At 47.8% G+C, this 27404-nt stretch overlaps 2 protein-coding genes across 3 annotated transcripts; one reads left to right on the forward strand and one right to left on the reverse strand.

Moving 5' to 3' along the window:
* The first annotated feature begins 888 nt into the window (after positions 1–888).
* Positions 889–14749, forward strand: CUNH3orf14 (chromosome unknown C3orf14 homolog). 2 transcript variants are annotated; one of them, XR_005562607.1, is made up of 5 exons: positions 889–961; positions 2526–2607; positions 3307–3430; positions 8153–8227; positions 10751–14749. XR_005562607.1 is itself a non-coding variant. In XM_039378812.1 (5 exons), the coding sequence occupies exons 2-5, from the start codon at positions 2555–2557 to the stop codon at positions 10892–10894; spliced, it is 396 nt and encodes a 131-aa protein (XP_039234746.1). In that variant the 5' UTR covers positions 1412–1550; positions 2526–2554; the 3' UTR covers positions 10895–14749. The 2 variants fall into 2 exon arrangements, 1 of the variants encoding a protein (XP_039234746.1); XM_039378812.1 differs by lacking the exon at positions 889–961 and adding an exon at positions 1412–1550.
* Positions 14750–21880: 7131 nt separating this feature from the next.
* Positions 21881–25273, reverse strand: FEZF2 (FEZ family zinc finger 2). The gene is made up of 5 exons (XM_027722986.2): positions 24537–25273; positions 23349–24190; positions 23125–23259; positions 22897–23029; positions 21881–22469 (listed from the first exon to the last, which is right to left on the reverse strand). The coding sequence occupies exons 2-5, from the start codon at positions 24132–24134 to the stop codon at positions 22213–22215; spliced, it is 1311 nt and encodes a 436-aa protein (XP_027578787.1). The 5' UTR covers positions 24135–24190; positions 24537–25273; the 3' UTR covers positions 21881–22212.
* Between the last annotated feature and the right edge of the window lie 2131 nt (positions 25274–27404).

A 27404-nucleotide genomic window follows, 5' to 3' on the forward strand; every position in this document is an offset into this window, starting at 1 on the left:
TAAGTTGACAAGTACGCAAAAGAACTTGTATTTATGTCATGAAGTGACTTCATATTAATTTGTTGCAGAAATGTAAAATCAGAGAATGGGAAAAAATAGAAAATACAGAGATGAATAGTTCCAAGAAAAAACTTCTGATCTGCAGTAAAAAGGCTTGTGATGAGTCATCTTAAACTAGGATCAGAAAGAAAATATTTAGGGAACACAAGCATTTTCAGAGCAGCTTTTAGAAATTGTGTGTCTGCAGCTGCAAATGTGCAAAAGCTGCAAATGTGCAAAAATCAATCGGACACCAATGAAATGAAGAAAAAAATTATCTTTCAGCTTTATCTGGCTCAGAATATTTTGGTTTATGTTTTCTGCTAAGCACAAAACATTCATTAAAAAAAAAAGGTGGACTAGTTGTGCTTTTTTATTTGAAGTACATTTGGATGTAAGTTTGACTATTAAGGACTGGAGTCGCCTAAGCAACTCTCCAATACTGGAGCCGGGAAGGAATTCAGCTCCGACACACGGGGGCAGGATCACACCAGAGGGTTTGGAAACCACATGGAGAACCGGGCTGGCGCTCCGGGCGCACTCCCCGGGCCGCACATGGAAAGCTGTGTGCCTTGTCCGGGCACGGAGCAGTTGTTTTAAAAACAAACGACCCTGAGCAAGACCCGTGAGGCTCCGCGACCCGCGGGCCCCGTGAGGGGCGAGCGCCGACGCCGACACCGCCACCGCCCGCCCCTCAGCGCTCCCGGGCCCGGCCCTGATTGGCCCGGCGCCGTCCCGCTCCTCCAATCCCCGGGGCGAAGGCGGGTCTCGACCCCGCCCGACCCCGCCCACCGAGCCGACGGCTCGGTCCCACCTTTCCGGCCGTCTCCATGGCAGCCCGGGGGGGCGGGGGGTTGTTTTAAGGCGTCCCGGAGACCATGGCGGGTTGTCGTCTTTCTTTTGGAAGCCGGAGAGGCTAAAGGTAAACGGCCTGGTTTGTTTATGTATTTAATTACTTATTTATTGCCTGACTTCTCCTTCCTCAATCCTGAGGGATGGTGCATTCCGACGGATCGTAAATCCTGACACCCCCTCCCCCCTTCCCCAGTGGTAGGGCTCAGGCGGTGCGCGTCGCTCCCTGCCTGTCAAGGCCGCGGCCTGAGGGGGAGCGGACCCGGGACCGAGGGGTCCTGTCCCATCCCGTCACGTCCTGTCCCGCCGCCCTCGGCCCCAGGGGCCTCCCGGGGCTGCTGACGAGCCGGGAGCTGCCCGTGGGGGCTCATCCCGGGCTGCCTCCGGCCTTGGCAGCCGCCCGGGGCAACTGCGGTTGGAGCGGCTTCCCCGCGGTGCTGTGGGCAGGGGGTGCTCGGGCTGGTGCTGCTTTGTCGCTCCCGTTGTGAGCTGTGGGCGCCCCTAAAGGCACGAGGTGCGTGCGGCGGCGCTGCCCGTGCTCTGTTTTCTCCTGTGGCCACTAAAGGTGTTGCTGATGAGCAGATACGGCGCGAACAGCACGACGTGCCCCGGCCGAGGGAAGGAGCGAGCGAAGGGGGAGCATTTTATCAACAGGCCAGGTGGACAGAAGTGTTTTCAGAGTGTGGTAAAGCACGCATCCCTAGAAGATGCACCCCAACTTCAGCAGAGGCCGTGTGTAAATAACTGGTCGCAGTGTGACTCTTGACAGAGAGGCCTTTCCCGACGTTCTCTTTACCTTGATGAGATCTTTCAGCTCTCGCGCCCTTTAATCTTATGAACGCGTGATAAATTATTTAATTTTGTTTGATGTGACAACGACACAGTCACTTCTGAAACGAAAAAACAATAGGCTGTAAAACACTTTAGGCCTTCTGAAAAGTGCCGTAGCATCTTTATTTGCATAAGGGGGCACTTGATCCCCTTAATGGATAAGAAAAAAGAACCAGTAAGATGTAAACTATTTAAATTGTGTACTCTTTCATGTACTGAGTTACAGTGCTGAAAACGTGAGCTCAGAAGTTTTTGCTTAATTTTTCAACCACTTAAAAATAGTTTATTAGCTTAAGTTACTTAGTTAATCAAGTTACTTAGTTTAATCATGCCTATACATAGAGTATCTGTGAGATACTCCATATCTGTCTCACTGTATCTGTGAGAAGTAGTTAAAAATCATATTTACAAGTAACTTTGTGTTCAGTGTAACATGACAAAAGCCAGAAATCAGTACTGTAAACAGTAATACACAGTTTTTACAAGCACAGAGTTTGTGTGCAGTTGTAAGCATCTGATACTTGAGAAAACTTAATGCTGAATCTGGAACTCAAAAGTAAAATTTTAATTCTCTCATAAATTATTAGAATACGGTAAGATTTTCCTAAAACATATTGTGAACATTAGTAGTGTGAATGTATTCAAAGCATAATGTAGCGATGTCTTGTGGCAGGTTTTGTGTAGATAGCTGACATATAAATATAATGTGTGCAACTTTTTAACCAGAATTGTTTAATACTGGAAAGTATATGTTGATGTCTCTCTTTGGAAGGTTTTAATTTCACTTGATTTTCCTTTTGTAGGGTGACAAAACCAGGGCAAACAACTGAAAATGTCATCCTATTTGGCTCAGGAGGTTCACCTTGCTCGAAGACATGAGGAGATGTAAGTAGTTGTGTTCTACCTCGCAGCAGTTTGTGCTGGGGTCGTGTGAGACCTCCCTCCCTGCACATGACCCTCGGTGCCCGTGAATCCGAGCTCTGCAAGGGGCTGGAGTTCCAGGAGGTGGCACCCTTCCTTCATGAACCATTGGAGTTAGCATCCTTGCCTGCCGTTAAGGGTATCTAGGTTGATGAGTTTTTTGACTAACAATGGTGATACTGGTTTAAGATCTCCATTGTTAACCTCCTGTCACTGTTAAATTCCTATTTGGGGAAGGTAATTGGATTTTCTCACTCAACGCCTCAGTTATAGAATTGCTTCTTTGTTGCCCTGTAAACTCAGATTGTGAGGCAAAACCAGTAATGATTCAGAAAAGTCTGTTTTTCTTGTAACAACCAGTACGTGCCAACGAGCAAAAGCAGTACCGATCAAGTCACCCCAACCCACCCTGTCTTTCCTGTTCTGGGAGATTCAGTGTTTCTAAGCACCTTAGCATATGAGGGCTGCTGGTTACAACGTTATAGCTTCATACAAGCGCAGCAGGTGATGCCTGCCTGTACCTTTTCCCTCCTCCAGCACACCCACCCTGCAGCCGGCTTAATTAGCCCCATAGTTTTGAGAAAACTGGGTAAGGTAAAAAGGTTATTTTCTAGCTCCTGAGCAAAATGTTCTACCCACTTAGCAAAATGTTTTCCTTTGTAGACTGTCTCAGAGATCAGAGCTGCTACAGCAGATGGAGACTTATCTAGGAGACAAAAAGACTAAAAAGACATGGCAAACTCAAGCAGCTGATGCAGCTCATAAAAGGAATGCAGCACTTTTAAATGTAAGTTTCTGCAACTACCAGGAACCGCATCGAAATGTCATGGTTATGTAGCTTAGATAATTAGAAAAAAAAAAAAGTGTTTGCTGTATAGTTGTCATTTGAATTCTCCTCTGTACAGTTCCCTCTTCTGGAACTCGACCAAAAAGTATTAAATGACAAGTCTTTATTATCTGATGGCATCACTACCTATTTCCCATGCCCTTCTTATAAAAGTCTCGTAGTGGAAGCTGCTACTATATATTTTTATGTTTTTTAAAGTACATGGAGATGCAACACATGCTAGTACATGTCTGCCTGAGAGAATTTAGGGGTCTGACAGGACTCACAGCCTCTCTATGCTTCGATTCAAGACTTGGGGGTATGTTTGGAAAGAGGGGCTGACCAGGCTATAGTGCTTTTGGTCCAGGGGAGGAACTGCTCTCCCACCTTAGTTGCATTAAGATGTAGAAGAGATTTTCAGTTTGGTGTTTTTCTTTCAATAGGTGTAGAGTGACTGCAGGAATCTTACTTGCAAGTCTGTGAAAGTAGTGTTTGGTGTTTCTGGTTCTTCCTAGAGGTGACACCATTATTATATTGTTCATAGCTGTTCCACATACCTCTTGTCATTTAGGTAAGGTTTGTGTTTCCTAGAGAAATTCAGCAGACACTGGAGAATGGGCAATTGAAAAGATCCAGGTTTGATGGCAGGGACTGGAATGCTAAAAGCCTCCTCAGGAACCCCAGGCTTAGGCATCTGAGTTTGAAGAGATACACTTGGCCACTGATATGATGCATTTGAAAAATGTTTGTTGGTTGTTCAGGAAGTAGCAGAAAACTGAACCTCCTATGCATTTTCTTTATACTCATTTTTATTGAGGGTCCAAATTGTATATATTGTGTTTACTGAAAAAGTAAATTTTACTCTAGATGATTACAAGATTAATTTGTCACCCAAAATCCTTTGCTTCTTCATGCAGAGCCTGGTTCAGGTTTAAAATGTTCAGATTTTGGGTGGGTATAATTCTGTTGAAGGCCCTCTTTGTATTTAAATGGAAGTTATATTCAGGGAGGGGTAGACAAGGTGAAACAGTTAGACAGGGATGCCTTCTTAACTATTCTGTAGCAAGGAAGATTTTTCAGCTTGGACTGGCAAACTGGTGCATTCCAGGCTGGGGCAATCAGTCCCCCCTGTATTGGGTATGGATAATTGCAGGTGCTTCACTAGGGAGAAGTAAATGGTTTGGATTTTTTTTTCCATAGCTCCTACTCCGTCAATTTAGTAATTTCAGCCATTATGATCCCATTTTCCACATGCATTTTACATTAGATTTTTACTTCATAAATACAGTATTTTATAAATTATTTGCATTTATAAATGCATTCTCAGTTTACACGTGCAGGCAAACACAATAAATGCAGAGTGTGTTTTTCCATGATGAAAGCTTTATTGTATTGGAAATGTTAACAATAGCTCAGACATATACAGAGTGTAAATATTTCTGCAGTTAAACAGATATTTGCCGTCTTCTGTCACATCCTCAAAATTGTTCCTTTCAAGTGTCAAAAATGTTGGTGTTTGTACAGAAAAAAAGCAAAAACATATGTATCAAAACAAATTCTGTTGCAGGATAAAGTAGCATAAATCAGTTTAAATCTATTAATTTTATACTAGTTTTAACAAGCATGCACTCCTGCAGATGCTTTTTGATAACAGAAGAAAACAGGGAAAAAAAATCTATGCAGCATAATATATGAGAAGCTTGAAAACAAGACTGATTAATGTGCCAGCTTCAGAATATTGTTCCTGATACCAGGCACTGTACATTTCACAGTTACCATGTGGAGAGTTGTTGATTTGGCCTACTCAAAAATACATGGACATGACGAAGTGTTATTTTTTTATTTGCATTTCTGGTTTTCTGCATGTAAGCAAAATCAGTTGTTTTCAGTAATAGATCGTAGCAAAAGGCATTTGTCTTTCTCTGTGCTAGTTGGTATTTATGCACAGGAAAGATTTCAAGATTAAATTCTAATCAGTAGTAAGCAAGGAACTAACCTTTTTTTAATTGAGATTTTGACATTATAAGCACTTGTTCAGCGTTTTAACATAATTATCAGAGTATTTTCCTTGATGTCTTTAGAGGGAGGCTGCAGATTTGGGGAAATCTGTATCATTTGGTGCTTATATAATGTTGTCGTAATAAAAGCAGAAATTAGACTAGTATTTGTAATCTAATTTATGACATTTGTTTCTCAGTGATATTTCTTGTGTTTAGAAATATGTATTACTTTGCAACAGCTTGTAACATGAAATAGAAAAGAAAGAATATGCTGTATAGTAATTAGTATTGGGAAGGTAATTTAGAGCAAATTTGCTTTCCTTCCCAGGCATGTAATTCCAGAATTATTTAAGTGGGATTCTGCCAGACTGATATCAATATAAGTGACAGCTGAATTTGGTCCCCTAAAAGCGATGCATGTGTCATGCATTCCATTTTACCTCTGGGGAAGGGTCTTGAATTGTTTTTGTTCCAGTCCTTGTGGTTTTAGGGGAAGCACTGTAAGATGCTCTCTTTTTTTCAGTACTGTGACATATTTGATTTGCTGGTTTTTTTCCAAAGAAGTTTATATTGCTGATGTATTTATTTTTATATTGATGACAGGGATTTATTTTTCCTACAAAGCTTACCAGTTCTGTAGACACACAAGAAGTGCCATCTAATCTTTCAGTAGTTACAGTTATTTTCTAAAGCATACTACACCTTCCAGCAAAAATTTCTTTCACTGTCTGTCATTAAATCAGTATTCTGAATGACAATAGACTGCACAACATACAAACTGGAGTGAGCAACAAAAAGACACGTCCAATATCTAGGCTATGCCAAAGTGACCTTCTCTTCTAAACATATATGCACAACTGCTGTCTCCTTTCTTGCCTGAAAGACACTCATTTCCTATCACCATAAACATTCCAATGACTTGGCTGAGTATGTAAAGAAATAATGATTGATGTTCTTCCTTCCTGCTGAAATTCCTACAGTAATTAGGAAGCAGGAATCAGAAAGGAGGAAAATCCTATGGAAGAATGAGGTGAACGTTGCTCATTGATCCTTTTTCCAGTGTGGTGATAAATTCTCCAGACTTGGCCTGAGCTATTCTAACACGAGCTACGTTTGGTGCTGTTGGTGGTGCAGCAGAGAAATTCCTTGCTTAAGTTACTTAAGTTTGTGTTGGCCTCTGTTATTTTGACATCGTGATTTCAAATGGCTTCTATCATTGCTCTTGTTCCCCCTTTATGTTTATCCCATTAGTCTTTTCTCACCTGAAAAGGGACAGCTACTTGCAGCTTCTGAGGATTTGGATAGGGCAAACTAGGTCTCAGATTTTTCTCAAACATCCTTTAACTTCCTACAGCAGTATGGATTTTACTGTAGAAAAGGGAGAACAGTTTTGCTTGGATTAGGTTTGTTATCATGTACAAGAGAATACAGTCATTGTAAAAGGAATTCATGAAATAAGACAAACACTGTAAATTGAATGAACTGACTGTATCTGTCACTAAGTTGAACTTCAACTAACAGTAAGGCTTGTTTTTTTTGCTTTTATTAATCATACTCACTGAATTTGAGTCATATTTTTCAAACTAAACCTGAGTCGAGCGCTGTGTACTTATTGAAGTATTCAGACTGGCTATTATTCAATACGAGTAATCATGTTTGGTCTCTCTTGTGGATATGCTCCTCCAGAATCTCACTCTTCCTTTCAGCAGCAGTGGTGGTGAATATTTGGGAAGTCCCTTTGGGGAATTTCCTCTCTCATTTAGTTTTTCTGTTGTACTCTTCACACCCGCTCTCTGCTCCCAACTCTGCCATCTGCTATACTTTCTTTCCCCCTCCACTCTGTTCAGCTTTGGCTTCTTCACACCCCACTCCCACGTCCCTTTCTGTCTCTCTTCATCTGCCCACCACTCAATCTCTTCAATGTTTGGGTATGGAACTAAGCCCACAAGAACGGGTCAGAACTTTAAAGGGGGAGGGCGGTGAGTTTGGGGGCATGCTTTGATTTGTTTGTTGCTGTTGTTTTTTTGGTTGCTTCTTTTTTTAAAAAAAAAAATGTATTTAGGCCTTTATGAATCCAGCACACATCCACTGGACACACAGAAACCCAAATACTGATTTTTTTGTAAGAAAGCTATGTGAGGTGCATTGTCATCCAAGTTTGTCTGGTGAACAGCTTGCTGCAGCTCTACATTTTTGTGCACATGTTATGCATGCATATTAGCAAGTCATCTTTGTCTTGAGAAGTAAAGATCTTGCACATAATTTGCCTAGTTACTTTACAGTTACAGTAGCTAGAATACATACTTCAGTCTTCTTGTAGCACAGAAAAAGATGTTCTCTTTCCCTCTATTTCCTTAAGTTTTATAGAACAGAATTTTTAACTGATTTACCCTGGTGTCCAGAGAGAATAACAGTCTTTTACAGCAACAGTCCTACACGGTCCTGAAATGTACTCTTGTATGAAAAAGGTACAGCAAATGTATTTAGCAGCTGTAGGGTGTTAGTCTAACTAGTATAAGTTGGATTTCAGAATGCCTAAACAAAGATTTGAACTTCAGTGTGATTATTTGAATGCTTTTTAGATTTAATGGGTTTATTAAGTGAAATGTCTTTAAGTGAATGTCTATTTTCCTTTTAAAATTCCCAGCATTTGTTTTAAAAATACACTTTGCCTGTGTTTTAGGATATAGAAGCAGCAGAAAAAAAGCTGCAAGAAAGAGTGTGTTTACTTCCACATCCTGAAACTGTTAAGTTAGAAGTAAGTCCTAGAACTCTGTCTTTTTATGTGCTGTTTACCAAATATTTTGTTGGGGTTTTTTTCCCCTGAAGCGTGTTCTTAAAGTGAAAATAATTGATTTTAAAATCCAGTGACTGGTATAGCCAAAGGCCTGTGTACTATGTAGCAAGCTGAACCTAAATTCTGGGGCAAGGTCCCTAGATTCTGGAGCATTCTGGTGGAAATATTTTATCATCTTTCAGATCTGTACAAAATTCTATTTTAAAATGAAGTCAAATATAAAAAAATTAATATTGTAAATATCAGAGAATTACTGTGTTTATTATGTTAGAGTAATTTAGTTTGTTTTATATGGTCATCCCATTCTCAGTTTGCCACAGATTGTCATCTTTACATTTCAGGGTCAACAGTTTATCAGCATGAACAGAGGAAATTTCACTTCAGTTATTTTGTGGTTATATGGAAGCTTACAAAAAGTACTGCTGCTGCAGGAACACTCTATTTTTGCTTCTCAACCTGGAGACTGTAAACATTATTTGAATATAAAAAGTTTGAGCAGCCAGATTCCCACTTGTGTTTCTTGCACCAATGGTTTGTGGGGTTTGCGTTGCGTGGTGATTTAGTCCTCACAGGCACAGCAGCACAGTGTCCCACACAAGTTTGGGTGCTGGGGCACTGTCAGGGAAGGGCAAAGGTATGTTTTTAGCGCTGTCAGCTGTGAAAAGAGGTGTATTGTGCCTTAGCTTCACACCTGCTGGGCAAGTGTTGTCATGCTTAGGCTATTACTTAAATGAGAGGCATCAATTCTTGTTCTGGTTACTGTTAAAAGTTTTTATCTGTCATTGCGTTTTGTAGACAGCCTGCTGTGACTGTGGCTTTTTTATTATTCTTATTTTTAGACATTTTTAGGCATAAAGGTTTTTTTTTTTTCCTGGATACCTATACATCTTGATTGATGCTAAGAAAGATGCCAAGCTACTAATACTGAACCTATTTTTACTGTGTTTGGAGGTAGTTCTAGACTCCTTGAGGACTTTTGAGACACCAGCTAGGGTTTTCTGGGTCAGTTTTGGACTGCTGCTCCCTCTGTCCTGTGTTGGGTGCTGAGCTGCTTGCACCATGTAAAGCCAAGTCCTCACAAATCAGAGACTGCCGAGCGACTGCTCTGGCTGCAGAATGTCTGCACTCTGCAGCAGCGGTGGAATTTTAGAGAGAGCAGAGTTACTATTTGGAGGAGAAGATCCTATTTCAGCTTTTTTTTTTTTTTTTATACTTCTAGAGAGGAGTGCTATAAATAGTGGAAAAAGAAAACTTTCTTTCATGGTACAAAATTCTTGTGCGTGCTTTGTTCCAAAACACTTCTGAGCATATTTCACTCAGCCATATATGTGTCTGTATTAATATACTCTGAAAGTTATGGCTATAATGGATCCCCAGCTTGCTAAGTCGGAGTAGTTTTGTGTGACAGCACATATGCTTGTCAAAAAAGATTCTTTGAGTAAATCTGTTGAAGAAAATATTTTTGTAAATCTGCAAGAGCCACGGTTATATCTGAGCTACATGCAAGGATCAAAATGATTAGCCAGGAATCTAATACCCTGCAGGGAGATGTTCAGTTTTGGGCTACGTTTCTCCCACATTACATAATTAAGTAAAATAAAAAGGCTCACTACATATGTACCATAGCTGTTCTCTACTACAAAATTACTTTTTTCTGAATGGACATCAGTGACTAAAAATACTTTCATTGGTGGATGGATTAAGGTGTTGGCTTAATACGGTTCTTCAATCACATTATTTTTGTGGGAAAAAAGATAATACACAGCACTTGAAATTTTCCTGAAAATCCTGCAAACAACAAAGTTATTCTTAGGATACCAATACAAACATGATGAATTCCACAGATAAATAATAAGTTAAATTCATTACTCAGAGGCACAGCATAATGCAGGAGGAAGGGTTAGATGATCCACAGTGGTTTTCCTAGACTGCAAGCTAAGTATACAGATTTTTTTTTTATTATTTGTTGGTCCAAATAGTGGGGATTATAACTTCATCAGTGAGTTATCACATCTAAAATTTTACTCAAATATTTAGAACTAAAGTACTGCAGACTCTTCTAGCATAATCAGTTTATGTTGGTAAATGTGCACTTTTCATTTCTAATATTAAACCGGGTTTTTTTCCACTTAAAAATTAAATTCCACTAACATACATACTTAAATATAAAAGCTGTTTCAGGAAAAGTATATTATCATGAAAAATAGTTTATTAAAGGTACTGTGAGGGTCTAAACTAATCTGTTGCTTACCACAAGAGGGCACATTCAGTCACTTCACAGTTCATGCTGCAGAATGAAATCTTTCCAGGCTGATATTTTGTATCATTCTAGAAATCTGAAATTTCATGTGTAAGTACATTATTGTTTTCTGGATTGCTTCACTCATAAAGTAAGATTTAATAATGTTTTGCATATCTATATTGTTTTAAACAGGCTGACACAGATTTTGAAATTAAGTTTATTTTTTCTTATATCTTTCTCAGACTCTCTATTGGGCATCAATAAAAGAATCTCTTCCCAAGTGGGAAGAATTTCTTTTAGGAAGAGCAGAAGTTCCTATTGGCTTTAAGAAAATGAAAGCTACAAAGCAGAACATAAACTACTCAGAAGACGACTCACAAAAATAAACATTCTAGTTGCATTTTGTTTTGTAATTTATTACTTAAGCAGAGAAGATCATCCAGATCGGGCAACAGAATATCATGCCAGTAAATTGAAATGTAAATAATTTAAATTAAAATTAACTGTATTGGATAATTTGATTCCATTGTTACATTGTGTACAATTCCTTATTTTTGTTCTGTGTTAGAGGAGCGATCCTCAAAGGGGCTTTTAGGATCAAGAGTGAGAAACACTGGTGTATAGATTTCCACCAAGGCAATTGCTTTTTCAGTATGAGAAGAGTTTTAGGTTATTTTTAATCCTCTGCTTCTACATGTAAGTGCGATAAGTAAAGACAGATTCTTGCATTATCTTTCTTCACTTCAGTCATCTGTGCTGCATGCCTGTTCGTGGATGAGGGAGAGAGCAGGAATTTACCATTAGGAGGAAAGGCAGGCTGTGTGCATCAGAGTAGCCTTGGTTTAGCACCAAGAATCTGTAAAAACCTTCATGAGAGCAACGGTGGAAGGAACAACCTTGAATTTCCATATCCTGTTTTCCCTGATTTTTGTCATTGCCACTTTCATCACTTCTGCACCTCACTCCAGTAACCACTGCTGCTTTTCCCAACCTCCTTCTGCCTACGTTGTATTTCCTGTCTAAGGGGTAGGGAAACAAATCTCCAGGGCTTTTCGCTACTTTGAGGATGCCCTTAATGCTATTTTCATTCTGTTGATATAATCTACGAGTGAGAACTTTTTCTTAGACGTGAAAAGTTTGGGAGAAGCAGACTGAAAGGTAGGTGGAAGTGGCTGTCCAAGAACAAAGCATATATAGAAGTTGAGGAGCTAATAATTTCATTTCAGACATTGAACAGCTGCTCAGCTTCCTCCTACAGAGGTGTAGTATTGGTGAGTTTTAATTGTGCAGTGGGCTAACTTGATATGAAAAATTCAGAGTACAGAACTTCAGTATCAGTTCAATCGAAGATCCTTCCAGGTGTGTGATGTGGTCTGCAGAAATTGAATCCTTCCCAAGCAAAAGAAGCCTAGAAAATACTATTTTTTTCTTATTATTAAGAACCTGTACTCGAGTCAATATACTGTTAAAATTTAATCTCATATCCAACAATATAATTCCACCCCAACCTGGAAGTAGGAGAAAAAAAATTTATCTCTGCCAGTGTCTGAGGATATGAAAATGTAATGATTACAAATTTTACTAAGCTACTAGTTAACTGTCTATGCATTTCCATGCTACAGAGATATAACCTACTGGTTAAATATATATAACTCTGTGTAGCATGAAGAATCACTGGCACAATAAAATCAAAACTTCAGCTGCGATATAAAATTTTTGTATGTTTTCCACAGGAATATTAAGAGTTCATTTAAAACTTTTTCTATTGAAGTGTCCATTAAACTGATAAGTTTTTACAGAAACTGCCATCTTAGAATTATCCTGTTGAGTGGGTGTTGGTGTTTGTAACAATAACGTTGTTTTCATAATATGTGATGGCAGATTAGCACGCTTCTCTGCAGTGTTGTTAACAGTTGTAATTAAGGAATAAACAGTAAAGGGTGTCAGTCCGATGACAATTTCATCTATAGTGTCACAATACAAAATGTCACAAAATATTAGAACTGTTATATAACTACAAAAATATCAAATTAGGCTTTCATCTTACAAGCTGAGAGCTTAAAAAAAACCTGGCATAGAGACTATTGCAATTTTATACCTACTCAGTGTTCTGTCACAAAGACAACTTGGTAATATTTTCTTCTGTAAGCTCACAATGTGATTCTCAATCTGATTTAGCGGGAATGTGGATGGATCTTACAGTAATAGAGCTCACATTTAAAAAGCAAATACTTGGAGCCAGTTGAGCAGACAAGAAGGGAAAAGCTATTGCACATGATGCCCAGAATGAAGGGATGGGTGAGCAGTTAGTCACTAACAAAGACTGGGATTCATCCCGGTCTTTGCATCCAAAGGGAAATCACTTAAACTAAAATCTGGCCCCTAAGTACTTTATACATAGGAATAATCTGGGTCTTTATCTCTTTTGACTCCGCCTCACCACTGGGACACAATGCAGATACTCACTATCTCCTTGCCCCTTGTGAATTCCCCTGGAAGGAGAGCTAAGTGTGTGGACATTGAGGGCATGGCAGCTGGATGGATGAGGATTTGGCAGCGTGCAGGGAAGGGCACCTGCAAGCAGGATTAGAGTAGTTTCCATGCTGCAGTTGGGTGTTCACGTAGCGTGCATGAGATTAAAATGAAATTATCTTCAAAGAAGGAGTTTAATTTTTCCTGCAGCATAACTTTAGAAGCACTAGGACAACAAGTGCAAGGAAAGCTGTATAGGAAGGTGTCCAGAAAAGTAAAAATTGAAGAGAAACATTAAAAGCAGGAATGTTTGTAGGTGACTGCTCTCAGAGACAAGGGCCTTCGTGTTGGCCTGTGGTCTGAAACAAATGAATGCAATTGCCTGTGACTGTGAAACAGCACAGCAGTAGGGGCAGGGGGGACACAGCAGGGACATTAAGGTACAGGAGCGAGTGTCTCCTGATTTGGCACAGACCTCGGGGCACACAGTGTCAGGGAACATAATTATATGGCATCTCCTGTTCTACTTAGTTTGTTAAGTTTAGTTTACTACAGCTGAGCTAGCTTGCTGCTCGCCTTTCTATAGGTACAGATTTGAGAAAGCAAATGAGAAACTTTAGTGTGTTTAAAAAAAAAATTTTAAATTCCCCCAAACTGATTGATACTGATGTGATTCAATATTGGCCTTATATGACATCCTGAATGGGTGTTCTACACCAAGTCAAGGCTATTACCTTAAACATATCAATTCTATGTAGTTACCACATCTTTTACCAAACTTTTATATATATATAAATATAAAATATAGATATTACATCATAGATATCTTCTGTAATTTCCTACCCATCCTGACTAAGTGTTTTTCCCTTAAAAAAACCCTAACTTGTTACTCTGCAGTCTTGACTTGCTACTTGCCCTATTACGTTAAAATATATTATATGTGTATGCTGCAGTGGTCCTAAGAGCCTGTTGCTTCTGGTGCTTTTTTGGTGGGTGGGGAACAGCAATTGAGAGAAGAGCAGTGAGAAAACCCAAAGGTTTTGCCTGTCTGTAAGTTCATCTTTGAGTATCTTGCAAGAAGAAATAATTAATCATCCTTTTTTAGGTTTATGCACAGATGAGTAGCCCCAATGCTAACCCAGGAGCACAGCCTGTTCACCCATCTTGTCACCTCTGCCATCACATTCCCAAGCTTTTTACTTTCTCAGTTATTCTGGCTGTGGGGGCAGGAGCAGAAGGCATGCATGTTAGTTTTCCCTAGGATAAGAAATTTCTTACTCTGCACAATCTTCCTCGAGATTATTAATTTAATTTGGGAGTACATTTGAAATAATAAGTTGGTTTGGACAAATGATATTTGATACTATGGTATCTAGGTTGTATTTATTCAGGGTCATGTTTTCATAGGAGCTGGGAGCTAAATTTTAGGCTGTCATTTCTGTCTTTTTCATTCACATAGAGCAGGTTGGGGATAGAGATGCTCAGTTTGAGTTTGTTGGTACTGAAAAATAAGAAAACCAAATTTGATATGGAATGTACTTTTAGAGGTTATATCTGAAAGAAAATATTATTTACTCCATAATGGTAATTTTCATAATATTTTAATAGTTGTGTTCAGATACAACTTGACCTTAAATATCACCCCAAATGCAAGCTGTTTTAACATATTTGTAATGCTAAGGTCTTCATTACTGTGATATTCTGTTTGCTCAAGGATTATAATCCATGGATATACTGTGTTATAGTTGAAATAAAGCTTTGATCCTGTAGTCACTGCCTCCTGGATCTCGGTGTTATATTACATGTATGAGTTGGATGTAAGTTGGTGCCTGTGGTAGCCAAGTGTGTGAACAGCAAGTAGGCCAGTGATAAATACTTTGTTCAGGTATAGTGTTTAATTTCCTGTGACTCTGATATGAAATTCTAATCTGCTGAGTGAAGATTAGAATCTCAGAAGTTTACTGCTGAAAAATCCAAGTTTAATGACTCCCAGATCGATTATTGGCACCCCTCCTATTGTTTCACAATAACTGAGCTAAATTACTTCAGATATGCGATTACTAGGAAGATGTAGATAGAGAGACTTAAGCCCTTGCAAAGGAAACAGGTGGGGGAAAACGGTTCTTTAGTACATCCTCCTGCTGTGTGAAGCTCTTTGTCTTAGCTATAAATAGCGTGATTTAATTTGGGAATTTGCTACTCCTTTTAAACACAGTTGAAACAGCTCTTGAAAATGCGCTAAATTGTACCCGCTGTGTATGGAGCCTTCCAGTTGTATCTTTTACATTTTACTTACTTTGAATACGTCTGTTTTTAACGCATACAGATAGGAAGTATGCTCACTTCTCCCATAAGTTTTATCGCTAGTGATGATGATCTTAAAAATAAATGTGTGGTGTTCTTTCTCCTCACTCTCAGTCGTATCACCTACCAGAAAGCCCTAATAGGCAACAAAATAGTGTGAGACGGTATTTACATCACACTTTTGAAACAGATTCAAGCAGAGCCAGCTGCTGTAAGATTATTTTACAAATCTATTGCAAATTAATAATAGGAAAAAATTGCCTTTCTTTAAGTAAATTACAGTCTCCTTGACTAATTACGTAGCTTGAAGCTGCAGTAAATAAGTACCTGTCTCACTGCGGTGTTGGGAAATGTAATTTTGATATTCAGACCTGCCTTTCTTTACCCATTTAGTTCGCATGTGTTCCCAGTAGCTTCATTTCGCGGAGCTCTGACTGTTGCTCAGTAAAAGCTTCCGGAGGATGATGTGCCCAAGTGGAGCACATGCCCGCAGCTTTGTTCGGCGCGGTCGAACCTGCGCGCCCCGCGCCCCGGCGGTGCGGGCTCTGCCCGAGGGGCAGCGCTGCTCCGAGCCGGGAAACCCCGAGCCCAGCGGCTGTGGGAAAGGGAGAAAGGAGACAAAAGAAACCCCCCAAACCCATTGCTTGGTGGTTGCCTGGTGTGAAATGCGCTCGCTGTGGTGCGGGGGAGGACAGACGGACGGCGGTCGGTCGTGTCGGGGCGCAGGGACTGCGCGTTGCCGGGAACGGTGCGCTGGGAGAGGGAACGGGGAGCCTGTTGTGTGTGTTCTCCCTCACTCAAAGGCGCCGAGATTCCCAGGAAAGCTCTGGGCAGAGGGTTTGATTCCTTGGAAGTGTTCGTAATGATACCCATAACGATGAAAAACGTATCCGTAAATCTCTTGGGAAAAGGTTTGTGTATGTGACCCAGAGTGTGGCAGCTCCCCGTCACCTGGGAACGGTGTTTAGAAGGCGCTTAAACTACTGCAGCCCCTTTGCGCTATTTCTCGGACATTTCTTTGTATCAAGTTTCCGAGTACACTTGGCTTTTTCCTCTATAATCAGCTTTCTCTTGCTGGATTCATTGAGTGATGCGATAATCCAATGTTGGTAATATCTCAATTCATTAACATAATGAATCAGAAGGAAGAGGCTGATTATAAATCAGAAAGCTTCTATTTATGTGAAATATCTTGGCAACTGGCAGCAGTGAGGAAGACAGTAGAAGGAGTATCAGACAGTTAACAGGACCTCGGGAACGCGGCTGCAGGAGGACTCAGGTGCTCTCTGCTATTTAAACGCCTTAGCCCTCCAAAGGACAATTGTGCCCATTGCAGCGAGGCAGCAGCGCTGATTTGGGGAAGTACCCGGCTCCCGTGGCCTCGGTCTCCCAAGTGGTTCAAAGCGCCCATCCCCGTTGTTTGGGACAGGGTTTTGCTCCCGGCCGCCGCTGGCAGGTCAGCCCGGGGGGTTGGGACAGGGGCTGCCGCCTCCCCCCACCCACTGCTGTGGCCCATCATCCACGGCCTGAGGAGGCCCGGATGGGGCCGGGGGTGCTCCGAAATGCTCGTCAGGGAGCCGGGAGAAGCGAAGCGGGTCCAGCGAGATGCCCAGCCCCTGTCCTGTCGACTGGGAGTACTTTTGCCCCCGGACCAGATTTCTTTTAAAGTTACTCGTCAGCCTGCTTCTTCTGCAAACGGAGAAGATGGCAAAGAGGCAAATATTTGTAGAAGTCAAGTTTTATGTTGTTTTGGGCTTATACACTCAGAGTTCTGGGAGCAGACCCCTTTTCTGCACTCCGTGTCTGTCCCCGCTGGGGATCATAAAGCGTTTTGGTGACTAAACACGCTCTTACTCCCAGAGTCACTTTAAAGCAGATTTTAAGAGCACTGGTGACTTGAAGCACCCACACTGAAAGGCCACATGGCCCGGCTGCAGCCCCAACACCTGATGAGGAGGGGCAGCCCGTTGTAAAATGGAGAGCACAGAAGTTCCAAATGCACCCTTTTCCTCTTTTTTTTTTTTTTTTTTTTTTTTTTTTTTTTTCATTGAGGGCACATGTTGCCCATGATTGAATCAATTAAGCAATTGCAATAAGTCAATGAGATAAATACAAATAACGTGAGGAGGCTGTGGGCCAGGCAGGGTTAGCAATAGGAGTAGGGCAGGAGTGGGGTTATAAAAGGTGGGGAAGGGTCACCTAGAGAGTCAGGGCAGGTGGTAGAAACAAACTGGTAAGAGCGTTTTTGCCCCCTTTTTATGTTTTTTTTCCTAAGGCCCTGTGGTGATGGTGTTGTTTAGCACAGCACCGTGGCTGTGGAGAAGGTGGGGAGAGTAGGAAGGCAGATGTTTAAGGCAAAGCTGCCCATGGTGCAAGGTCTGCCTGCAGAAGCCCTCAGGAGAGGAAGGGCATGGGGTGAGTGTGTCACCCAGCAGCCCCCCCAGCACCCCAGCCCGGGGGGTGGGTGCCTGTCCCGCAGCCATGGCCTGCCAGTGGCCCCCTCTGCCTGCACAGCCCCAGGGCCTCGCTGCCTTTCACCATCCCGTCCGCAGGAGGCTGCCCAAGGGGTCCAATGCGGCCGGGCGGCCGACAGCCCTCGCCGTGGCCGCTGCCCGTGCTGACCGAAGGGCGATGCCTACGCCGGGACCTGCTGTGCCGTCTGTCCCTCGGATGCAGGGGCATCTTCCTCCGACCCTTTCTTCTCTCTGCAGAGCACGGCTTTGGGTGGCAGCACAGCCCCGACTCTCCGGGGGTATCCAGGGTCCAAATCTGAACAGGTAGGGACGGCCTGAGGAAAGATGCAGGAGGTGTTAGGGAGTTGGCAGGGGCCACGCCGTGAGGGCTGGGGAAGGAAGGACAGCAAGGGCCGGCAGTGAGAACACCGAGAGCCAGAAGGACAGCAGTGCCCGCACCCCAGCCGTGGGAGGGCGAGGCCCTGAAACCCCTCCCTGGAGCGGACTCTGGAGGGGGTGGGCCGGCACGCTCGAGGCCCAGTGGGCTCGCTTAAAGATAACGCAAATACTTCCGTAAAACTGCTTAAAGCGAGAGACGGACAAGTCCTGCAAGAAATTGGGCGTCCTTGGGGACGTGGCGGGTTGGGAAAGGCATGTGTCAATTTAGCCCTAGTGTTGACTTAAGCGAAAGTGCTAAGCCATTCCTAAACCTAAGTCAATACAGACTTAAGCCAAAATTGTTATTAACGAGCTCTAATCTGATTTAAGAGCCTCCGAGCGAGCCGTGTCTACACGAGCGCGTTGCCTTTCGCTGCGCTCCGCGGTACCCGGTCCCCCGGGGGGGCCGCGGCCCGGGACAGCGGGAGGGTCGGGAGAATGCATCCCCAGGCAGGAGGAAGGCGGGTTTCGAGGAAAGCCGGGCCGCAGTGATTTGGGATGACCGGTGATCTCCCTCCGCGGGACAACCTCTTAAAACTGTACCCAGCTCGGCTGGCGTGGGGCGGTTCGGGGCTGTGCAAAACCCTGGGCCGGGGGTGTTTGCAGCTGGGGCCGGGGCTGCCGGGACCTCTCGGCCGTGCCTGGCCCGGGGGTCGTGCCGAGGGCCGGCAGCTCCGCTCGCTCGGGAGAGGGACATGCCAATGCATTTTTTCCCCCGTCCCAATGGGGCAGTTGAGCCCTCCACTCCACCCCCCAGTGGGGGCCTTTCTTTTCTTCCCCACCAGCTTTGAGCAGCCCTGTTTCAGATTGGCCTTTTTATGTTTGATATAAAGAATAGTTGTTGGCCAATTCCATCTTTTCATCGCTGCTCTCCAGGCCCGGGTCCAAGCGGCTTGTCAGATGCTCATTAACTCCCCCTTTGGCTCTTTCCAGTGTGTCTCCTAAGCTCATTGTGCCAAGAACTAGCGCTTCTTTCTCTTTACACGGCTCCCTTTCTCTGCTCCATCAGGGAGACAAATTACTTTCCAAAAGGGATCGCCAGGGATGGTTTAATGAGAATTTCTCTAGCGCTGGCCGTGGAAATCAATGTAGTTAACATTCGGTGCACTTAATTGGACTTTTCTCTTCTGCCTCCTTCAAAAAAACTCTGAAGCTATCCTGTTAATCTCTCATTTGTAATCAATTGTGTTGACTAAACAAAAGTCTAGGTCGTCCTTTCTTCCTGTCCCAGACAATCCTTTGTTGCCTCTAAATGCCTCATTCTTGAGTGCTCCTGGTCGTGTAGATGGGTCCGATTTTTGACAGTTCATTATTGCGCTTTTGTCCATTTAATCTCCCTCGCTGTGTTTTGCATGTGCATGCCTTAATGAGCTCCGTTGGCAATTAACATGTTTCTAGCAGCAAACTGGTTGCTCAGACGTTTGGAGAGCGGAGTGCAGGGAAAAGGGCAACGCAGCTGCCTATAGGTTGGTCGCTTCCCGGTGCCCGGCGCGGTGCCGGGACGCACCTGGGAGCCGCCCGGTGCCGGGGAGGTGCCGCGCCGGGCCGGGCGGGCCGAGGGGGGAAGCCCGGCGGTGCTGGCACGTCCCTCTCTGCGCGGAGGCACCTCTAACCCTCCCCCCGAGGCACCGGCACCGCTCAATCTGTTGTGTGCGCGGCTGTGGCGCCGGGAGAGGTTTTTTTTTTGTGCGGGTTTTTGTGTTATTATTGAGGCTTGCTGGCAAGAGTGCCGAAGTGTGAGCAGTCGTGGACAGCAGAAACATCTTGTGAGGGAGAAGATAATTGGAGTCTCTGGCGTGTGTGTGTCTGACAGAGCCGCCCCTCCCCCGCGATCTGCGGCTTGTATGTGCCAGGATCCGGGCGAGATCCCGGGGGGGGGCAGGGGCCGGCCGGTGGCGAGCGCGCTGCCGCGGCCCCTTCCCGGTGCGTCCGAGTTCGGGGGGAAGCCGGAGCGACAGCCGGCCCGGGCAGGGCTGCCCGCCGCCACCCGGGGGGGGCCAGGTAACCAAGCCCACCCAGCGGCGGCCGATACGGCCCTGCAGGGTGCCCCGAGGATGCCCTTAACCGTGACGGGAATGACTCCCTCCCCCCTCACAGACGGCTCTGTAAACAACACCGCTTTTTATAAAAATGCGATAAGAACGCGCTTCCTTAATTCCCTTCCCGGGAGCGGGTTTCGCACTGCTCTCGCCCATCAGGGATGCTGAGGAAGCAGCCTGCGCGCTGTCTATGGGGCCTGTAGCCGCGCCTGGCTCCCGCTTTCGGCTCCCGACTGGCAGCCCAGACCTTTTCCCGCGGCCCGAGGTGCGGAGGAAGCAGAGCTTCCCCCGGACCTGACAGCGGCACCGGCTCCGTAGCCGCCCCTCGGGATGCGCACGCCCCACTCCCCTCCTCCGGATCCTTGTCCTGCCGTGGCCTCTCCCCATACACTGCCCTCTCGGAGAAAGGGGTCCCCCCCTTCTGTCCCCGGCCCGTGGGCTGTCCCGCCCCGTCTGTCGCGGCGTCGGGAGAGCCGGGCTCGGCTCCCGCCTGCAAAGGCTTGAGCTGCAGCCCCTTCGCTTGCGGGACCCTTTCCCCCGACAGGGTGTCCAGAGCGGTGACTTAACGGCGACGGGGTTTGCATTTTTCCTCTTCTTTTTTTTTTTTATTTCTTTTTAACCTAAAACTCTCCCAAAATATTTTAACAGATTTTTGTCACGATCTTTCCCCACTGCCAGGATAATTGGACATCCTTTTCCGCCCCTCAAACCATCAAAACGCTACTTCTGACACTGGAAAATGCAAACCCCAAGAAACTCTGAAATCGCCCCATCCCTCCAGCGGGAGCACGGGGTCCGCCAGCCCTGGCCCCAGCCCCCAGCCCGCTCCTCGGGGAGCGCGGAACATCGCAGCCGAATAATGATCCAGAAACCCGGAGCGAGGGGTCGCCTCCCGTTACTGCGCTCGGCGGCGAGCTGTGCTCGTCCTCGCCTCCTACTATTTAACCACTCAATTAAGCGGAGAAAGGTGAGCTCCCCATTACGCCGTCCCCGGGCATTTCGGTGCCTGTCTCGTTCCCCTCTTCATTGGCAAGCCCGGCCCGAGCAGCACGCACACGCCCGGCCGCCTCAATCTCCTTTCTCCGCTAGAATAATATTGTTCCTAACGACGTGGCCAGAATAGACACTTGCGTATTAAAAGTGAGGGAGGGGGGGAGATGAGAAGGGAATATTTAGTGTAATCCAAGTGCTTGATTATCCATATTCTGATCAAAAAGAGTTTCTGAGGCCTGCTGGGAGTGATTAGATTAATGTAATGCGGTTTGAAGGGTCTGTGTTTTCTCTCTTAATTTGGGTCATTACTCGGAAAGCAAGCGTGAGATCATTTTATCTGCATGCAAGGAAAGATAGTCATTCAGGAGCGGCTTAAACACGCCGTAATGAACCGACCCCGGAAAGCAGCTCTGGGAAACTCCGAGCCGCCGTTCGCGCTGCCGGCCGGGGGTCCCGCACCGGCGCTGCCCCCGTTCCGGGGGGCGGCTGCAGCCCTCTGAAGCCGCCCGGCTCCCTCCCGCCCTGGTTTTGCTTCCTGCGATGCCCGCGGCTTTCGGCGGGCCCTGGAGCGGCAGGGCCCGACTCCCGCAGCTCCCGCACGCCGCGTTCACGCGGGGGATAGCGCCGTGCAGCCCGGTCCCCGCTCGGGCCGGGGCCGAGGTGGGAAATGAGACACCTGCGAAGGGCCGGTTTATTGTCCCATGATAGATATAGATATAGATATATATTCCTCACTTATTCGAGCGTACATTTAAAATGGAGATTTACAGACACGTATAAAGAGCGCTGTCCTGGCGCGGGGGGCGGCCAGCCCGGCCCCTCCTGGCCCGCTCCGGCGGCGCAACGCGCCGTTAAATAAGATTCCTCTTATGTACAACTGCGGCTCGGGGTCGCTTGCTACCGGCGGCTGAGCTCGCTGGGGAAAAGACAGAGAAGCGAAGGCTGGTTTGGATAAATAGTGCTGGCCTGGTGGAGAAGGTCCGAATGGGGCGGCGCGCCGGGCCCTTAGCTCTGCCCGCTGCGCCCAGGGTCCCGCGGCGGAGGAGCGCTGGAGACGCTGTCGTGCAACTTTCGGACGTGCTTCTTTAAATCAAAGTTTCTGCAAAATCCTTTCCCGCAAGTGACACACGTAAAGGGCTTCTTGTCGTTGTGGGTGTGCATGTGGAAAGTCAAGTTATAGATCTGGTGGAAGGCTTTGTTGCAAATGGTGCACTTGTACTGCTTCTCTCCGCTGTGGGTCAGCTTGTGGTTCTTGTAGTTGCCTGCGAAGGAGGAAAAAGGTGGAAAAAGGGGTTACCCGAGGGTGCCCTGGCCGCACGGCGCACAGGTAAGGGGGGCATTAGGAAGTGTCTCCCCCCGCACCCCCGTCCCACTTGTCAAACTCGGTCCGCGTCAGCGCGGAGCAGCGCGCAACTGGCACGGCACAAATGAGAGGCAGGGTCAGCCCGCTGACCCGCGGCAAACGGAGGGCTCTGGATTAGGACCAAGGCCCGGCACCTCATTTAAAAAGCATTTAGGGAGAACCGTCAGCAGTGCCCGGCGATGCGGCCCGGCTTAGAGGGGAAGTAATTGGGAGCGGCGGCGGCGGCTCTGCCTGCGCCCCTCGCTTCCCCCAGCCGGGCCGGGCTCGCCGCGTTTAATCCCCGCTAATGATGGGCGAGGGCCCCGGCCCGGCCCGGCTCAGCTCACCTTTCTGGTGGAAGCCCTTGCCGCAGAACTCGCAGACGAAGGGTTTGTAGCCGGCGTGGATGCGGATGTGGGTGTTGAGCGTGGAGCTCCTGTTGAACGCTTTTCCGCACTGGTTGCACTTGTGGGGTTTCTCCTGCACAGGGGGGCGAGAGGCCCGTCAGTGGGGGCTGCGCGGAGAGCGGGGGGGGGGGGCCGCCGCCTCCCGCACCCCGGCTGCCCCCCACCTACCTGGGTGTGGATGATTTTGTGCCGGCACAGGGTGCTGGCCTGGCGGAAGCCCTTCCCGCAGACCTTGCAGACGAAGGGCCGGGCCCCCGTGTGCACCGGCATGTGGCGGGTGAGGTTGTAGTGCGCGTTGAACACCTGCGGGGAAGCGCCGGGAAGGCGAGGTCAGGCACGGCCCCGCCGCCGGCCGCCCCCGGCCCCCCACCCCGTGCCGGCGCCCCCCTTACCTTGCCGCAGACCTCGCAGGTAAAGTTTTTGGGCTTGCCCTCCGCCGCCCCGCCGCCGCCGCCCCCCATCTTGCCGTGGCCCTTGGGGGGGCCGCCGCGCTCCGCCGCCGCCGCCTCCTTCATCACCTGATCCAGGTGTCCCGGCAGCCGCTCCTTGTGGGCGAAGGGCGGCGGCGGCGGCAGCTTCTCGGCCGCCAGCCCCGCCAGCTTGGCATTCTCCAGCAGGAAAAGCTTCTGGTGGGCCGAGAGCCCCCCCGGCGGCGGGGCGCCCAGCAGGCCGGCGGGGAAGAGCTGTCCGTGCAGGAGGTCGGCCGGGTGGTACGCGGCGTCCAGGTAGTTGAAGTAGTAGAGGGAGCGGGGGGTGGCCGGCACGGCCCCTGCCTGGTGGATGACCTGCGGCTTGATGAGCCGGCCGCTGGGCTGGCCCAGGGCGAGCTCTGCCTTGCAGCAGACGCCGCAGTTGGCTTTGCAGAGCCCCGCGCCGCCCCGCAGGCTGCTCTTCCACAGCTCCGAGTAGTTGAGAGTCTTGGAGGGCAGCTCGTAGCCCAGCGGCGGGATAGGGATCACGCAGGGCAGGGGCGAGCACAGGCTCAGCGGCTTCTTGCCCGGCTCCGGCCCCGGCCCGCTGTGCCGCTGCTCGAAGGCCGGCTTGGGCTCCGACGTCTTGGCCATGATCCGCTCGATGGAGAAGGCCAGGGTCTTGGAGGGGTTAGCGGCGGCGGCCCTGCCGTCGTGCCGGGGGCAGGAGGAAGGCATGACCGTCTCCAGCGACCCCGGGCTCGCCATGTCGCTCCGCCGTGCGGGAACTTGGTGTGAGCAGCGACTCGCTCCCACTCTCGGCTCTGCATTCCAGAAAAGCCAGGAGACAAATCAATTTAATAAGCACCTTGTTCTCCCCCCACCCCACCCCCCACCGGCACCCCCTCCCTATTTACATTCAAATGAACATATCCAAGAACAATGGCACGTAGGGTACCAGATTACTGCTCATTAAGCGGAACACGCTAAAGTAACATGCAAGCTAGACCTTGTTAGTATTAAAAAAAAAAAAAAGGAAAGAAAAAGAAAAGCCTCCTCCAGCCCAATGCCACCCAGCCCAGCCCCACCGATGGCCACGGTCCGGGAAATGCAGGAGCAGGGGCGGGGGGCACGGCGAGGGGCGGCGGGACTCGCCTTGGGACCACTTACCTTTGCCCAGCGCCGGCGAGACTCATCCAAGCAGCGCAGTGTGGCCACAGTCACATTTTGATAGCAAACATCTTCCTGAGCGTCAGATCACGGTCTCGTACATTTAAAGCTGACATCACATGAAGTCACTTTGAGCAGAATGACATGGGGATGCCACCATGGATCTTCCCCGAGCCGAGGCGCCGGGCTGGAGCACGGTGGGTTGGGGCAGAGAGAGGAAGACGAGCCCCCCCTCTCCACGCACAATTTCCTTCCAGTTTAAGACGCACAAATCGCTCGTGTGCGAGCTGGGTTTTTTCCTCTCTCTCTCCCTTCTTAAAAAGCAACTTGCAAAGCAGAGGAATCGTTTTGCATGTGGCAAATTAGAAGGCAAGTGCGATTCACAAGTTGGGTGGAAAAGAGTGCTCCAGTTCTTGCTGGGGTTAGAAGAGCCACTCCGAGTGAGCGTGAGGATTTTTTTTTCTTCTTCTTCTTCTTCCTTTTTTTTTTTTTTAAAGAAGGGGGAGAATGATTTTTTTTTTCTAAAGCAACTACCACGCAACCATGCTCGAGTTATTTTGGCAACCCATCTGCAATCAGCTCCGTTGCAACCGAGCTGGAAGATAATTAATAAATTGTCACTTATCTGCGAGCCTCCCCAGCATGTATAAATTAATAGCCAACCCATTAATTAGGACAGTGTATTAATGTTAATTAAACTAAGTTTAATTCCACCCCTCTCCCCTCACAGGGTAGCTGGTGATTAGCCTTAAATAAATGTGGAGGGAGTTGAGTCCAGGACTGGATTTCGCTGCTTTAAAAAAAAAAAAAAAAAAAAAAAAAGACCAGTGTTCAGCGAACGGGAGTTCTGCAAATTGTCACCCCCGAAAGGTGCCCGCTGCCCCGGCGGGGCACCCGGGCGGCTCTCCCTTGTCCTTCTAAGCCCTTGTCGTGCCCCCCGCCTTTCCTTTTCCTCCCCCCTCCCCCCCAAATAGGCGACGATACATTATAGCGCCTGGATGCCGGGGTTTCTTTCCTTCCTCTCTTTAATTAAAACGTCGTGATGCGGGAGGGAAGGATTTGCAGAAACCTCAGATGCGAGGACGCGGTAATTGAGAGAGTCCCGCGTCCACCTGTTTGGGGGGGGCCGGCAGCACCCCCTGGCCCTGATTAGCCGCCCTGTCCCTCGCTGGGGCTATTCAGCCGAACCAATTTTCCCCCAGCGATTCAGGGCGCTCAATTCTCTTTCACTTGTAGCCACTATAGCGCTGCGTGGAACCTGGTTTTGTGTGTTTCTAAAATAAAGGGGAGGATTATCCGGGGGAGAGGGGGGAGCGAAGGGTTTAGACTGAGCCTGGCCAGAGGTAAAGCAAGCAATGAAAAGGCCCCAATATATATTTTTTTCCGCCTCCCTCGCACGCCTAAGAAAGTTTGGAGGAATTCGGGGGTTTTGTGCGGCGCTGACAAAGCCGCGCCTCCTCTCCCCGCCGGGGCAGCTCGCCGGCGGCTGTTTGCAGACAGGCTTTTTCACCTGCGAACCACAACACGCTCCAGAAACAAACTTTGAAAGCGGCGGCCGCCCCGGGCTGCCTGCGGGCGGAGGGGAGCGCCTTGCCCCGGGGGGACACCCCGTCTGGAGCATCAGGTGTTGGCATCCCCCCAGCCCTGCCCGCTCCATCCCGCCTGCCCGGATCTGTCGGGTCAGCGTTCACGGGAGCGAGGGAACCGTCCCGCGTCTGGGGCAGAGGGTGGGACGGGACCGCGAAGAGCCACACAAGCCGCGTCCGGTGGCTGGGCTGCGGGAGAGCCCGTGGGAACCTCGGGGAGCCGCGCCGCGCTGCCCACCCTGCCCGCGCCTCCTCCGGGCAGAGGGAGCGGGCAGGCGGTGGCTGGGCTGGGCTCCGCTCGCTCCCGGGGCTCGCCGGCTTTAGCAAAGTATTTAATTAGCCTCCACAAACTTCTTTTCCTCGCCTGCAGATTATACTGAGTGGAGGGTTGGGAACTATTTTACACCTTGCCACTCACATGTTAATTAATCTCTATCTAACCCTAATTGCAGTTTATTCAAGCACCGCTCAAACAGCTCACCCACACAATAAACACTGGGGCTGCTTTTATCCATATTACTCCCCGCTCACACGTTGAGTAATTAACTCCAGTACCAACTAATAGTGCAAACAAATATTTTCTGTAAACGAGATGATTTCGGGCAGGATAAAAGAGGGCTGCGGAGCCGGGGCCGAGAGCTTGCTGCCAGCTTCCCCGCGCCACCCTCATCCTTGCCGGGGTGTTTGGTGGACCGGCTCTCTCTTTCTTTCCCTCCCTCCATTTCTGGACGAGGGAAAGGCTGCGGTCTCGCCGCTCCGCACCCACCGCCCTGCTCGGGGCAGAGGGTCCTGTAGGCCTCAGGGCTCCTGGGGGCGAGGAAGGACGGGGGAACCTCGAGTGCAGCCCCAGGGCCGCCTCCATCCTGCATCCCGGAGAAGCCCCGTGCATCCCGAAGCCGGGCACCGGCTCGGGCCATGCCGCTGCCTCCCGGCCGGTGGGGAACCGGGTGCCGCATGCCTTGTGCATCAGGGCTTTGAGATCCTAGCTAAGACCCCGGCATCAGAGCTCAGTATTTTAATTGAAATCGCAGGTTTAGGCACAGCTGGAGGCCGTCTCTATCGATTCGACTTCTGCTGTTCCGGCGAGCATATTACAACTGACTGACTTTGAGACAGCTGCCCCAGCCCCCTCGCCTGCCCCGGCCCTGCCGCCTGCCCACCGCCGAGCCCCTCGGAGCGGGTGGGTCTGGGGGGTGCCAAGCGGCCCAGCCCGGCTTTGGGAGGCAGGAGCTGCCGCACGTCGGGTGGGCTGCGGGCTCCCGGCTCGGCAGGACGTTCTGCC

The sequence above is a fragment of the Pipra filicauda genome, unplaced genomic scaffold (genome assembly GCF_003945595.2).
Source record: "Pipra filicauda isolate LSUMZ 115617 unplaced genomic scaffold, ASM394559v2 scaffold148_size1903560_pilon, whole genome shotgun sequence".
In the NCBI taxonomy this organism is placed as follows: Eukaryota; Metazoa; Chordata; class Aves; order Passeriformes; family Pipridae; genus Pipra; species Pipra filicauda.